Here is a 12,879-nt window from a genome sequence, read left to right as displayed (position 1 = left end):
ATAACACCAGCCAGACCACACCAGACAAGATAACACCAGTCAGACCACACCAGACAAGATAACATCAGTCAGACACCACCAGACAAGATAACATCAGTCAGACCACACCAGACAAGATAACATCAGCCAGACCACACCAGACAAGATAACATCAGTCAGACCACACCAGACAAGATAACATCAGTCAGACCACACCAGACAAGATAACATCAGTCAGACCACACCAGACAAGATAACATCAGCCAGACCACACCAGACAAGATAACATCAGTCAGACCACACCAGACAAGATAACATCAGACAGACCACACCAGACAAGATAACATCAGTCAGACCACACCAGACAAGATAACATCAGTCAGACCACACCAGACAAGATAACATCAGCCAGACCACACCAGACAAGATAACATCAGTCAGACCACACCAGACAAGATAACATCAGCCAGACCACACCAGACAAGATAACATCAGCCAGACCACACCAGACAAGATAACATCAGTCAGACCACACCAGACAAGACCACACCAGACAAGATAACACCAGTCAGACCACACCAGACAAGATAACACCAGACAAGATAACACCAGACAAGATAACACCAGTCAGACCACACCAGACAAGATAACACCAGACAAGATAACATCAGCCAGACACCACTGGAGGACTGGAGTTGAGAACCACTGTCTTACACTGTATATATATACTGTCATTCACCATAAACATGATCTCTCATCCATTGTGTGTGATGTCTCCCTCAGTGCTGCCCAACCCAGAGATCACCCACGTGACCTCCAGCGGGGTCATCGAGGCCAACTGCACGGCCGCAGCCCGTCCTGCAGCCCAGATGGTATGGAATGTGGAGGGGGACAACCGGACGCTGGGGCCGTCCGTGTCCTCGTCCTACGACCAGGGGGACGGCACCACCCTGGTCACCAGCACCCTCCTCCTCCAGGAGGGCCTGCCCCACGACCAATCTGTCAAATGCATGGTGCACCACCGAGGCCTGGACTCGCCCATGTCCGTCAACCTCAATGGTGAGCAGCTCAGAGAATCACATTGGCTCAATAAAGATGTATATATTAGCAGTAAATCATTAATAAGACCACATGTCTTATAAAAGATCTAATAAAGGTATATTAGTTATACTTTTTTAATAAAAAAACAGTTTTTTTCTGCTTATGAAGACAAGTCTGCTTAACAGCCCTCGCAATGTGACAGTGCTGGGTTCACATAGTATTTTTTTTCTTTCAAATGCCATACATGGAGTGCGATGGGCAGGGTTTGCACTTTTAGGACTATTGTTTTGGGTCCATTCCGCCAGGCGAGGTCAATCAAGCCCAGGACTTGGGGCTACTATTTCAACCCAGGTCTGCATTGTGGTTCAACATGTGTAGAGTTGTGTGTTGAAATCCTGTATTGTAACACTGTCCTGATCTAGTTTTGTGATTGTATCCATTTGGGGGAGTGATTCTTAGGAGCAAGCTTCAGTTGCTATTCTAGTTATGTACAATTATGGCTCGTTTGATAGACCATTAAGTGCTCCAGTTTCCAGGAAGTGGAAAACCAAAATAAGCATCAAGCCTTTTCCACAGTGCATCTATCTCTCTTGTTGTGAAGCTCATATCATGAGTTATGGTCAAAATGAGGCATAGTTTAATGTCCTTGAAGTCAATATTGTGGTCCTGTCTGGCTCAGTTGGTCATGACGCTAGCAACGCCAGGGTCCTGGCTTCGATTCCCAGGGGGTCAGATTTGTTTACCAAAATGTATGCGGTCACTGTACTGTGAGTCATTTTGGATAAAAGCGTCTGCTAAATGGTACATGCTATCAAATTTTATTTGTCACATGTGCCGAATACAACAGCTGTAGACCTTACAGTGAAATGCTTACTTACAAGCCCTTAAACAACAATGCAGTTTTAAGAAAATACAAAAAAAAAAAAAAGTAAGAGATAAGAATAACAAATAATTATAGAGCATAAGCAAATAACAATAGTGGGGTGATATACCTGTACTGAGTCAATGTGGAGGCTATATACAGAGGGTACCTGTACAGAGTCAATGTGGAGGCTACATACAGAGAGTACCGGTACAGAGTCAATGTGGAGGCTACATACAGGGGGTACCGTTACAGAGTCAATGTGGAGGCTATATACAGGGGGTACCGGTACAGAGTCAATGTGGAGGCTATATACAGAGGGTACCTGTACAGAGTCAATGTGGAGGCTATATACAGAGGGTACCTGTACAGAGTCAATGTGGAGGCTATATACAGGGGGTACCGGTACAGAATCAATGTGCGGGGGCACCGGTGTCGAGATAATTGAGGTAATATGTACATGTAGGTAGAGTTATTAAAGTGACTATGCATAGGTAATAACAGAGTAGCAGCAGCGTAGAAGGGGGGGGGTTGACAATGCAAATAGTCTGGGTAGCCATTTGATTAGCTGTTCAGGAGTCTTGTGGCTTGAGGGTAGAAGCTGTTTAGAAGCCTCTTGGACCTAGACTTGGCGCTCCGGTACCGCTTGCCAAGCAGTAGCAGAGAGAACAGAGAGAGTCTTTGATGATTTTTAGGGCCTTCCTCTGATACCGGCTGGTATAGAGGTCCTGGATGGCAGGACGCTTGGCCCCAGTGATGGACTAGGCCATACACACTACCCTCTGTAGTGCCTTGCGGTCGGAGGCCAAACAGTTGCCATACCAGGCAGTGATGCAACCCGTCAGGATGCTCTCGATGGTGCAGCTGTAAAACTTTTTGAAGATCTGAAGACCCATGCCAAATCTTTACAGTTTCCTGGGGGGGGGATAGGTTTTGTTATGGCCTCTTCATGACTGTCTTGGGTCTTGTTAGTTTGTTGGTGATGTGGATGCCAAGGAACTTGAAGCTCTCAACCTGCTCCAACTTGCCCATTGATGAGAATGTGGGCGTGCTCGGTCCTCCTTTTCCTGTAGTCCACAATCATCTCCTTTGTCTTGATCACGTTGAGGGAGAGGTTGTTGTCCTTGCACAACACGGTCAGGTCTCTATGACCTCCTCCCTGTAGGCTGTCTTATCGTTGTCGGTGATCAGGCCTACCACTGTTGTGTCATCAGCAAACGTAATGATGGTGTTGGAGTTGTGCCTGGCTATGCAGTCATGAGTGAACATGGAGTACAGGAGGGGACTGAGCATGCACCCCTGAGGGGCCCCCGTGTTGAGGATCAGCGTGGCGGATGTGTTGTTACTTGCTCTTACCACCTGCGGGTGGCCCGTCAGGAAGTCCGGGATCCAGTTGCAGAGGGAGGTTTTTAGTCCCAGAGTCCTTAGCTTAGTGATGAGCTTTGAGGGCACTATGGTGTTGAATGCTGAGCTGTAGTTAATGAATAGCATTCTCACATAGGTGTTCCTTTTGTCCAGGTATGAAAGGGCAGTGTGGAGTGCAATTGAGATTGCATCATCTGTGGATCTGTTGGTGCGGTATGCAAATTGGTGTGGGTCTAGGGGTTCTGGGATAATGGTGTTGATGTGAGCCATGACCAGCCTTTCAAAGAATTTCATGGCTACAGATGTGAGTGCTATGGTTCGGTAGTCATTTAGGCAGGTTACCTTGGTGTTCTTGGCCAATGGGACTATGGTGGCCTGCTTGAAACATGTTGGTATTACAGACTCGGACAGGGAGAGGTTGAAAATGTCAGTGAAGACACCTGCCAGTTGGTCAGCGCATGCTCGCAGTACACATCCTGGTAGTCCGTCTGGGCCTGCGGCCTTGTGAATGTTGACCTGTTTAAAGGTCTTACTCACATCGGCTGCGGAGAGCGTGATCACACAGTCGTCCGGAACAGCTGATGCTCTCATGCATGTTTCAGTGTTACTTGCCTCGAAGCGAGCATAGAAGTTGTTTAGTTCGTCTGGTAGGCTCGTGTCACTGGGAAGCTCTGTGCTTCCCTTTGTTGTCTGTAATGGTTTGCAAGCCCTGCCACATCCGAAGAGCGCCGAAGCCGGTGTAGTACGATTCGTTCCAAGTTTGTATTGACGCTTTGCCTGTTTAATAGTTTGTCGGAGGGCATAGCGGGATTTCATAGAAGCTTCCGGGTTAGAGTCCCGCTCCTTGAAAGCGGCAGCTCTACCCTTTAGCCCAGTGCGAATGTTGCCTGTAATCCATGGCTTCTGGTTGGGCTATGTACGTACAATCACTGTGGGGACGACGTCCTCGATGCACTTATTGATAAAGCCAGTGACTGTGGTGTACTCCTCAATGCCATCGGAAGAATCGCGGAACATATTTCAGTCTGTGCTAACAAAACAGTCCTGTAGTTTAGCATCTGCTTCATCTGACCACTTCTTTTATAGACGAGTCACTGGTGCTATCTGCTTACATTTTTGCTTGTAAGCAGGAATCAGGAGGATAGAAATATGGTCAGATTTGCCAAATTGAGGGCAAGGGAGAGCTTTGTACGCGTCTCTGTGTGTGGAGTAAAGGTGGTCTAGAATCTCTAGGTAGACAGTGTGGGCTACAGCTTATCATGAGATACCTCAGGTGAGCAAAACCTTGAGACTTCCTTAGATTTTGTGCACCAGCTGTTGTTTGCAAATAAGCATAGGCCCACACCAAGTGTCTTACCAGAGGCTGCTGTTCTATCCCAACGATAGTGTATAACCCGCCAGCTGTATGTTCTTAATGTCGTCGTTCAGCCATGACTCTGTGAAACATAAGATATTACAGTTTTTAATGTCCCGTTGGTAGGATATACGTGCTTTCAGTTCGTCTCATTTATTTTCCAGCGATTGAACGTTAGCTAGCAGGCAAAGGCAGAAGGCGAAGGCAGATTAGCCACTCGTCGCCTGATCCTTTTCCGTTAAATCTCAGTTTTCTTCTCCAGCCAATGACGGGGGTCTGGGCCTGTTCGCGTGTCTGTATTATATCCCTCCCGTCCGACTCATTGAAGAAAAACTCTTCTTTTAAACTGAGGTGAGTAATCGCAGTTCTGATGTCCAGAAGCTCTTTTAGGTCATAAGAGACGGTAGCAGCAACATTATGTACAAAACAAGTTACGAACAACACCAAAAAATAAAAGAAAAATCGCATGATTGGTTGAGAGCCGATAAGACGGCAGCCATCCCTCCAGCGCCAATCACATCTCATGGGTTGTCATATATCTGTTGGTAAACATGGTGTGTGTGTGTGTGTTGCAGTTGGTCCGGCCCTCACTACTATCATCTCAGTATCCTGTGTGGCAGCCTTGCTCCTGTGCTGTCTGTGTGTGTGCCTCTGCAAGTGCTTCCTGTGTCGAGACGGTGAGTAGCCAATCAGCTTCTGATCCTCCTTGAGTCCTTTTTCCTGGTCGAAGAGGTGACACTCCATTGGCTTATTTAGTAGGAAGCAACATTGTCATGTAACCTGAACATATAGAGTGGACACGATTCTCTCATTCAGAATAGAGGACCCTGTCCATTCAATATACGTTGTAATTATATCTGCAATGTTTCGAAGGTTGTGTCCTACTCAATACACTCCCTAGGTGTTTTGTAAACAGTCCCAAAAAGGACATTACTGCTATTTTTGTGTCGTCTCCAACACCATGGATGTGTTGTTGCCATGGTGAGGCAATGATACCAGTGTCCTTCTGAATCCTGGGAACAAGCCTCTTCAGAGCTGACACAGCAGACACAGTTTGACCGGGTTATGCTTGCCAAGTTATGAGTGCTTCTCATAACCCGGGTCATCTGTCTCCTACTGTGGTTGTTTCATGTGTTCAAGATATAGAGGAGACTTTTCGTTGGCATCGGAATGTGACGTCACTTTCCCTGAGATCTACGATCTCTAAAAGCCAATTGGTCAATCTCAGAGTGAAAAGTTAACATCTTGCTCCATGAGTTTGCACGGTTGGACCATGGCATATAAGCACAATGTAGAAGGCAGCTCAAATGTTTCATTGATTGCGACTCCTTCTTGATTGCAACTCCCACTGGTTAGCATGGGAGGGGCGGTTTTGGGTCAATCAAAAAACGAAACCTTAATTTAACAAATTTCCCCTCTGAGATGAATCAAGTATTTATGACAGGGGGTCAAGGCCTCGTCATCATATCTCTGTGACTTCAGTGGACTCTCAGGATCTCCAGAGAGCCCTAGAGAGTAGTAATAACAGATGATAAAACAAATTGTTTTATCTCTTTGGTAATAAGTATCTCAAACTTCTGCAACTACCAGTGTTGTTAAAGAACACTCAGTAACAGCTGGCACAAAGCTTGATACAAAAACACAACAGTATGACCTTCAAAATGTTCACTGATGGAAAGTTACCATTCCCCTATATCACAAAACCAACATCACCAAGGTAAGGAAACATGACTCAAAAGGATAACTCTTTGAGACCGATGACATATTTTAACATGGAGGTGGGAGGTCCACAGGAAAGTGAAAGGGGGATACGCCAGTCCTCTGTCATCGTCGCTCCCTTGACCCTTGACCTCTAACACCTTTTCCCATGACCTATAGGGTGAACTGGCGATAATAATAGGACTTCCCAGTTCCCAGGTAGATGCAGGAAACAGAACAGATCACGCTACCGACAACAGTTGCCATCAAAGTGAGCTTTTTGGTCAGCCAAAGGAGAGAGATTTCAGGAAAGGTCCCTTTTTTTTGTTCCATTTCCGATTGTGAAATCCTGTGGGCACAGTTTCTGGCAGCACTAGTTTACATTGGTATTTACCTGGCATTAAAAATGAAATTGTATGAGTACTTTCAGGTAGTTCCTTCAAGGAATTAAAACACAACAGTATTACTCAGTTTCCTACTGAGAAATCCTCCTGCCGCTTCAACATGTTTACGCCTCAACATGTTCAAACTGAAGAGGCTCATTACACTAACCATATCATTAGTGATAATAATATGATTTAGCCAATGAGAGGGAAGTGGCTCTGGGGTTAGTGTGGTCTATGATAAGCAGTAGTGGGGGAGGGGTGAGCGATACGTCAACTTATTCTGAAAGAGGTGTAGTCTGCAGAACACTGCTGCTGAGTCTGGAACTGAGGTGTCAATATAAGCCAGGCAGGGTTGTGGAGGAATTATAATCACAGTCCATGAGTGTTGGCTCTGTTGACTCATGGCTATATCTTAGAAGTGGTGTAGCATTTAGCAATAGGGACAATTTGATTTCTCAATTCTTACAGATAGGCCAAGACGTTTTAGAAGTTGATCGTGTTCGTCGGATCTCTTTTGTACTCTTGTAAAGTTTAAGGGTCATTGAACGGACCGTCCATGGTTTGCGTACCTCGTAGGTTTAGTAATTATTTTAGTTTCCATAGCTGATGAAAGTGTCCGACTTGACTCACTGGACCACTGGTCGGTCAGAGCTTTCATCACGATGTTGCTCTTCCTCATTGCTGTGTTCTTACGTGATAAGAAAGGCTGGAACTGATGAGGAAGACCTCTGCCATGTGGGTAGATGTGTTGAGGAGACAGATTCACTGGTACTCATCTACTCCAAAATACTCCAAACTCTTTCCTGTTGAGTTACTTTTCTCAGACTTTCAGCAAAGGCTCCAAAATCAACATCCTGGAGGGCAGACATAGACATGTCCTTGTTGGTTCACCTCCTGAATCATGATGTGGATTCAAGACCACAGGTGCGTCCCAAATGGCACCCAATTCCCTATGGGTCCTGGTCTAAAGTAGTGCCCTATTGGTCCTGGACTAAAGTAATGCCCTATTGGTCCCGGTCTAAAGTAGTGCCCTATGGGTCCTGGTCTAAAGTAGTGCACTATGGGTCCTGGTCTAAAGTAGTGCCCTATGGGTCCTGGTTTAAAGTAGTGCCCTATTCCCTATGGGTCCTGGTCTAAAGTAGTGCCCTATGGGTCCTGGTCTAAAGTAGTGCACTATGGGTCCTGGTCTAAAGTAGTGCCCTATGGGTCCTGGTCTAAAGTAGTGCCCTATGGGTCCTGGTCTATAGTAGTGCCCTATGGGTCCTGGTCTAAAGTAGTGCTTTGCATAGCTGTTTCTCATAAAATCATTATGAGAAATATTCCGATTGGTAAATAGAATGTGTGTGAGTAAATGTAACTCACTATGATTTAATGTGTGTATAGAACTTAGAGGTGACACACTGTCACCCCTGCCAAAAAACACCACAGAGGTCATTTAGATATGTTTACTAATTCAGTTTGTTCTAAGTGTTGTCTATGGTTCGTGCTCCTCTCCTCTCCCCCCAGAATAACAAGTGCTGGCTGTCCAGTGCTAGTTTCTCAGTAGAAAGGACTTTCTCTAATCCGCTACTTGGAGCCAGATTCACACAAGGGGCCAGGAGGAGGGAAGAGGGGGCAGAAAGAACCCAAAAATCTGACAAACTGCCCAGTGGCTAACAACGCCTCTCTTTTTCTCAAACTGTTCCTGCCGCATGCTAGCCCGGCCCTCACTCATTGCTGTGCCCTCAATGACATTGTGCAGAGTGCCGTGATTAATCGCGTGATGGGGTCAGAAGATGGTTTTGATTATGACGTTGCTGTGAGGTTGTTGTATCAAGAGAGGCACCTGCATCTCTGATTTCAGATTTATCTCCCACTGTGTTGTATTATAGGTCAAACAACTGCATGTCAGCAGCTGAAATTACACCAACACTTGCGATGGAATGAGAGATGGCTTCTCTAATTGATCTAATATAATCTCATGATTGACAATTATCTTTGTCCATTTTGAAAATATGATATTTGTGTGTCTAACTTTCTCACTCCTCATTATTCACGATTCGTTCAGGATGATCTGTATCCATGGTAACATCCACATGAATGTAGAAGTGTTAAGAAACATTCTATTCTTCTTTACAATAAAAGTGACTCAATCCATTATTTACCATTAATTTCTATTGGGCACAACATAATCAGAAACACAACCAAAACAAACAGCAAGTGCATCCAAACAAGTTTGACTACTTTAATACAAATACAAGTGAATTTGTCCCAATACTTTTGGTCCTCTAAAATAGGTGGACTATGTACAACAAAGTGCTGTAATTTCTAACGGTTCAAAAGAAATGAATAAATACCCTCAAATGAAAGCTGACATTCTGCACTTTAACCTCATAGTCATTGTATCATTTCAAATCCCAAACAACAAAACATTTGTCACTGTCCCAAAACATTTGGAGCTCAGAGATGTGGCTAGTCTGGATGGTGGAGTAGATTATTGACGTGTGGGGAGAGACTGGGAGCAGCATGGAACCACAAGTGGGTTTCTGTGGTTCTACTGTGGTTCTACTAAATCAATGGGCCATAGTGGTGTCTGTCTGCTTCAATGACAGCTGGGAAATAGAACCCAACCCAGAACTGAAGGTATTCCAGTCAAATTGGGCAGTTCTATTTATGTCTACACAGAGTTAGCGTTTGTATGATAACATAGTCGTGGCACACAGGAGACCCGGTCGTCAGACATACTGTTAAAAAGCTTCATGTGTGTCTTGTAGGATATGAGCTTCAGCCAGTCATGCAGAAAGTCAAGTCCAGATAAGAACTTCTGTTATTTGATGAAAGGGGAAGTTTGCATGGGGCACTTTTAATCTGCAACACAGGAGGAAGTGCGGGGAGTAACCATATCCTGTCCGGCACACAAACATGCTCAACCGACCTTACCTCGCCATGAGTGTGGCACTGTTGGCTAAACTCTGATTGGTTGTGGGGAAGTAGGGAAGACAGTTTCAGAAACAGTCTAAGAGAAGAAGGGAAATAACAGTTTTAGTTTTATCACCTTTACGTTATCCTGACCGTTAAGCATGGTCATCTATCACCAATCTGGCAACCTGGTTAGAGATCCTCTGATTGGATGGTTAGGAGACACCTGCTGGTGGTTGCCTGTACATGTTCATTTACTTTTCAAGGCAAAGAAAGTTTTAAAAAAAAATGATGCCTATTTTTACTGATAAACCACCATTGACTATCCCACACTCACAAACGCACACTACTATGGAATATCAGCCATGATTTACTTTTATTTATTTATTTCCCCTTTATTTAACCAGGTAGGCAAGTTGAGAACAAGTTCTCATTTACAATTGCGACCTGGCCAAGAATAAAGCAAAGCAGTTCGACACATACAACAACACAGAGTTACACATGGAGTAAAACAAACATACAGTCAATAATACAGTAGAAACAAGTCTATATATGATGTGAGCAAATGAGGTAGGTTAAGAGAGGTTCGGCAATAAATAGGCCATGGTGGTGAAGTAATTACAATATAGCAAGTAAAACACTGGAATGGTAGAATGTGCAGAAGAGGAATGTGCAAGTAGAGATACTGGGATGCAAAGGAGCAAAATAAATCAAATAAATAACAGTATGGGGGATGAGGTAGTTGGATGGGCTATTTACAGATGGGCAACGTTCAGGTGCAGTGATCTGTGAGCTACTCTGACAGCTCGTGCTTAAAGTTAGTGAGGGAGATATGAGTCTCCAGTTTCAGTGATTTTTGCAGTTCGTTCCTGTCATTGGCAGCAGAGAACTGGAAGGAGAGGCGGCCGAAGGAAGAATTGGCTTTGGGGGTGACCAGTGAGATATACCTGCTGGAGCGCATGCTAAGGGTGGGTGCTGCTATGGTGACCAGTGAGCTGAGATAAGGTGGGGCTTTACCTAGCAGAAACTTGTAGATGACCTGGAGCCAGTGGGTTTGGCGACGTGTATGAAGCGAGGGCCAGCCAACGAGAGCATACAGGTCGCAGTGGTGGGTAGTATATGAGGCTTTGGTGACAAAACGGATGGCACTGTGGTAGACTGCATCCAATTTGTTGAGTAGAGTGTTGGAGACTATTTTGTAAATGACATCGCCGAAGTCGAGGATCAGTAGGCTAGTCAGTTTTACGAGGGTCTGTTTGGCAGCATGAGTGAAAGATGCTTTGTTGCAGAATAGGAAGCCGATTCTAGATTTAATTTTGGATTGGAGATGTTTAATGTGAGCCTGGAAGGAGAGTTTGCAGTCTAACCAGACACCTAGGTATTTGTAGTTGTCCACATATTCTAAGTCACTACTCTGGACGGGCGGGCAGGTGCGGGCAGCGATCGGTTGAAGAGCATGCATTTAGTTTTACTTGCATTTAAGAGCAGTTGGAGGCCACGGAAGGAGAGTTGTATGGCATTGAAGCTCATCTGGAGGTTAGTTAACACAGTGTCCAAAGAAGGGCCAGAGGTATACAGAATGGTGTCATCTGTGTAGAGGTGGATCAAAGAATCACCAGCAGCAAGAGCGACATCATTGATGTATACAGGAAAAGAGTCGGCCCAAGAATTTAACCCTGTGGCACCCCCATAGAGACTGCCAGAGGTCCAGACAACAGGCCCTCCGATTTAACACACTGAACTCTATCAGAGAAGTAGTTGGTGAGTTCTAAGTGTGCATGTGGTCTTTCAGGGCTGGTTGTGTGTTAAGGGGTTTCCTCTGTTCCTGGAAACGGGTGGAATGCGTGTACTGTAGACACCCTCTATAACACAGGAGGTTGGTGGCACCTTAATTGGGGAGGACGGGCTCGGGGTAACGATTGGAGCGAAATGAGTGTAATGGTATCGATACATCAAACACGTGGTTGCCAGGTGTTTGTTGCTATCCCAGCCTCAACTGTTTGTTGCTATCCCAGCCTCCACTGTTTGTTGCTATCCCAGCCTCCACTGTTTGTTGCTATCCCAGCCTCCACTGTTTGATTCCTTTCCAGCCTCCACTGTTTGTTGCTATCCCAGCCTCCACTGTTTGTTGCTATCCCAGCCTCCACTGTTTGTTGCTATCCCAGCCTCCACTGTTTGTTGCTATCCCAGCCTCCACTGTTTGTTGCTATCCCAGCCTCCACTGTTTGTTGCTATCCCAGCCTCCACTGTTTGTTGCTATCCCAGGATCCACTGTTTGTTGCTATCCCAGCCTCCACTGTTTGTTGCTATCCCAGCCTCCACTGTTTGTTGCTATCCCAGCCTCCACTGTTTGTTGCTATCCCAGCCTCCACTGTTTGTTGCTATCCCAGCCTCCACTGTTTGTTGCTATCCCAGCCTCCACTGTTTGTTGCTATCCCAGCCTCCACTGTTTGTTGCTATCCCAGCCTCCACTGTTTGTTGCTATCCCAGCCTCCACTGTTTGTTGTTATCCCAGCCTCCACTGTTTGTTGTTATCCCAGCCTCCACTGTTTGTTGTTATCCCAGCCTCCACTGTTTGTTGCTATCCCAGCCTCCACTGTTTGATTCCATCCCAGCCTCCACTGTTTGTTGTTATCCCAGCCTCCACTGTTTGTTGCTATCCCAGCCTCCACTGTTTGATTCCATTCCAGCCTCCACTGTTTGATTCCATCCCAGCCTCCACTGTTTGATTCCATCCCAGCCTCCACTGTTTGATTCCATTCCAGCCTCCACTGTTTGATTCCATTCCAGCCTCCACTGTTTGATTCCATCCCAGCCTCCACTGTTTGATTCCATTCCAGCCTCCACTGTTTGATTCCATCCCAGCCTCCACTGTTTGATTCCATCCCAGCCTCCACTGTTTGATTCCATTCCAGCCTCCACTGTTTGATTCCATTCCAGCCTCCACTGTTTGATTCCATCCCAGCCTCCACTGTTTGATTCCATTCCAGCCTCCACTGTTTGATTCCATTCCAGCCTCCACTGTTTGATTCCATTCCAGCCTCCACTGCTCTATAATGTGTCTGGATGAGTGTAACGCTTGGCCAGGATGTTATGATGTTTTTGGCAGGGAACATTGCATGATTGAATCACTTTCAGGAAGAGGAATAAGACCAGGTTTGGTCCTGCTCCTTAAGCAAACCAGAGGAAGTCTCTACTCCGATGTAGGCCTTTGTTCTTTCAAAGACAAAGGTGTTGATATCTCGCCCTGCACCAGACTTCTCGCCCTGCGGCAGACTGTGATCTGTCTCCACATG

The 12,879-nt window shown here is 45.7% G+C and overlaps 1 protein-coding gene across 1 annotated transcript in view; it reads left to right on the top strand.

The window, feature by feature from the left end:
* Window positions 1-12,879, top strand: part of LOC139372412 (OX-2 membrane glycoprotein-like) — a 30,227-nt gene that overhangs the window by 15,960 nt on the left and 1,388 nt on the right. The window contains exons 6-7 of the mRNA XM_071112122.1: window positions 763-1,038; window positions 5,177-5,278. Of these exons, the coding sequence (XP_070968223.1) occupies window positions 763-1,038; window positions 5,177-5,278 (378 nt within the window). The remainder of the gene's footprint in view (window positions 1-762; window positions 1,039-5,176; window positions 5,279-12,879) is intronic.

The sequence above is a fragment of the Oncorhynchus clarkii genome, chromosome 18 (genome assembly GCF_045791955.1).
Source record: "Oncorhynchus clarkii lewisi isolate Uvic-CL-2024 chromosome 18, UVic_Ocla_1.0, whole genome shotgun sequence".
Taxonomy (NCBI): domain Eukaryota; kingdom Metazoa; phylum Chordata; class Actinopteri; order Salmoniformes; family Salmonidae; genus Oncorhynchus; species Oncorhynchus clarkii.
The sequence above is the reverse complement of the archived record's forward strand: the minus strand, read 5'-3'. Positions and strand labels throughout refer to the sequence as shown.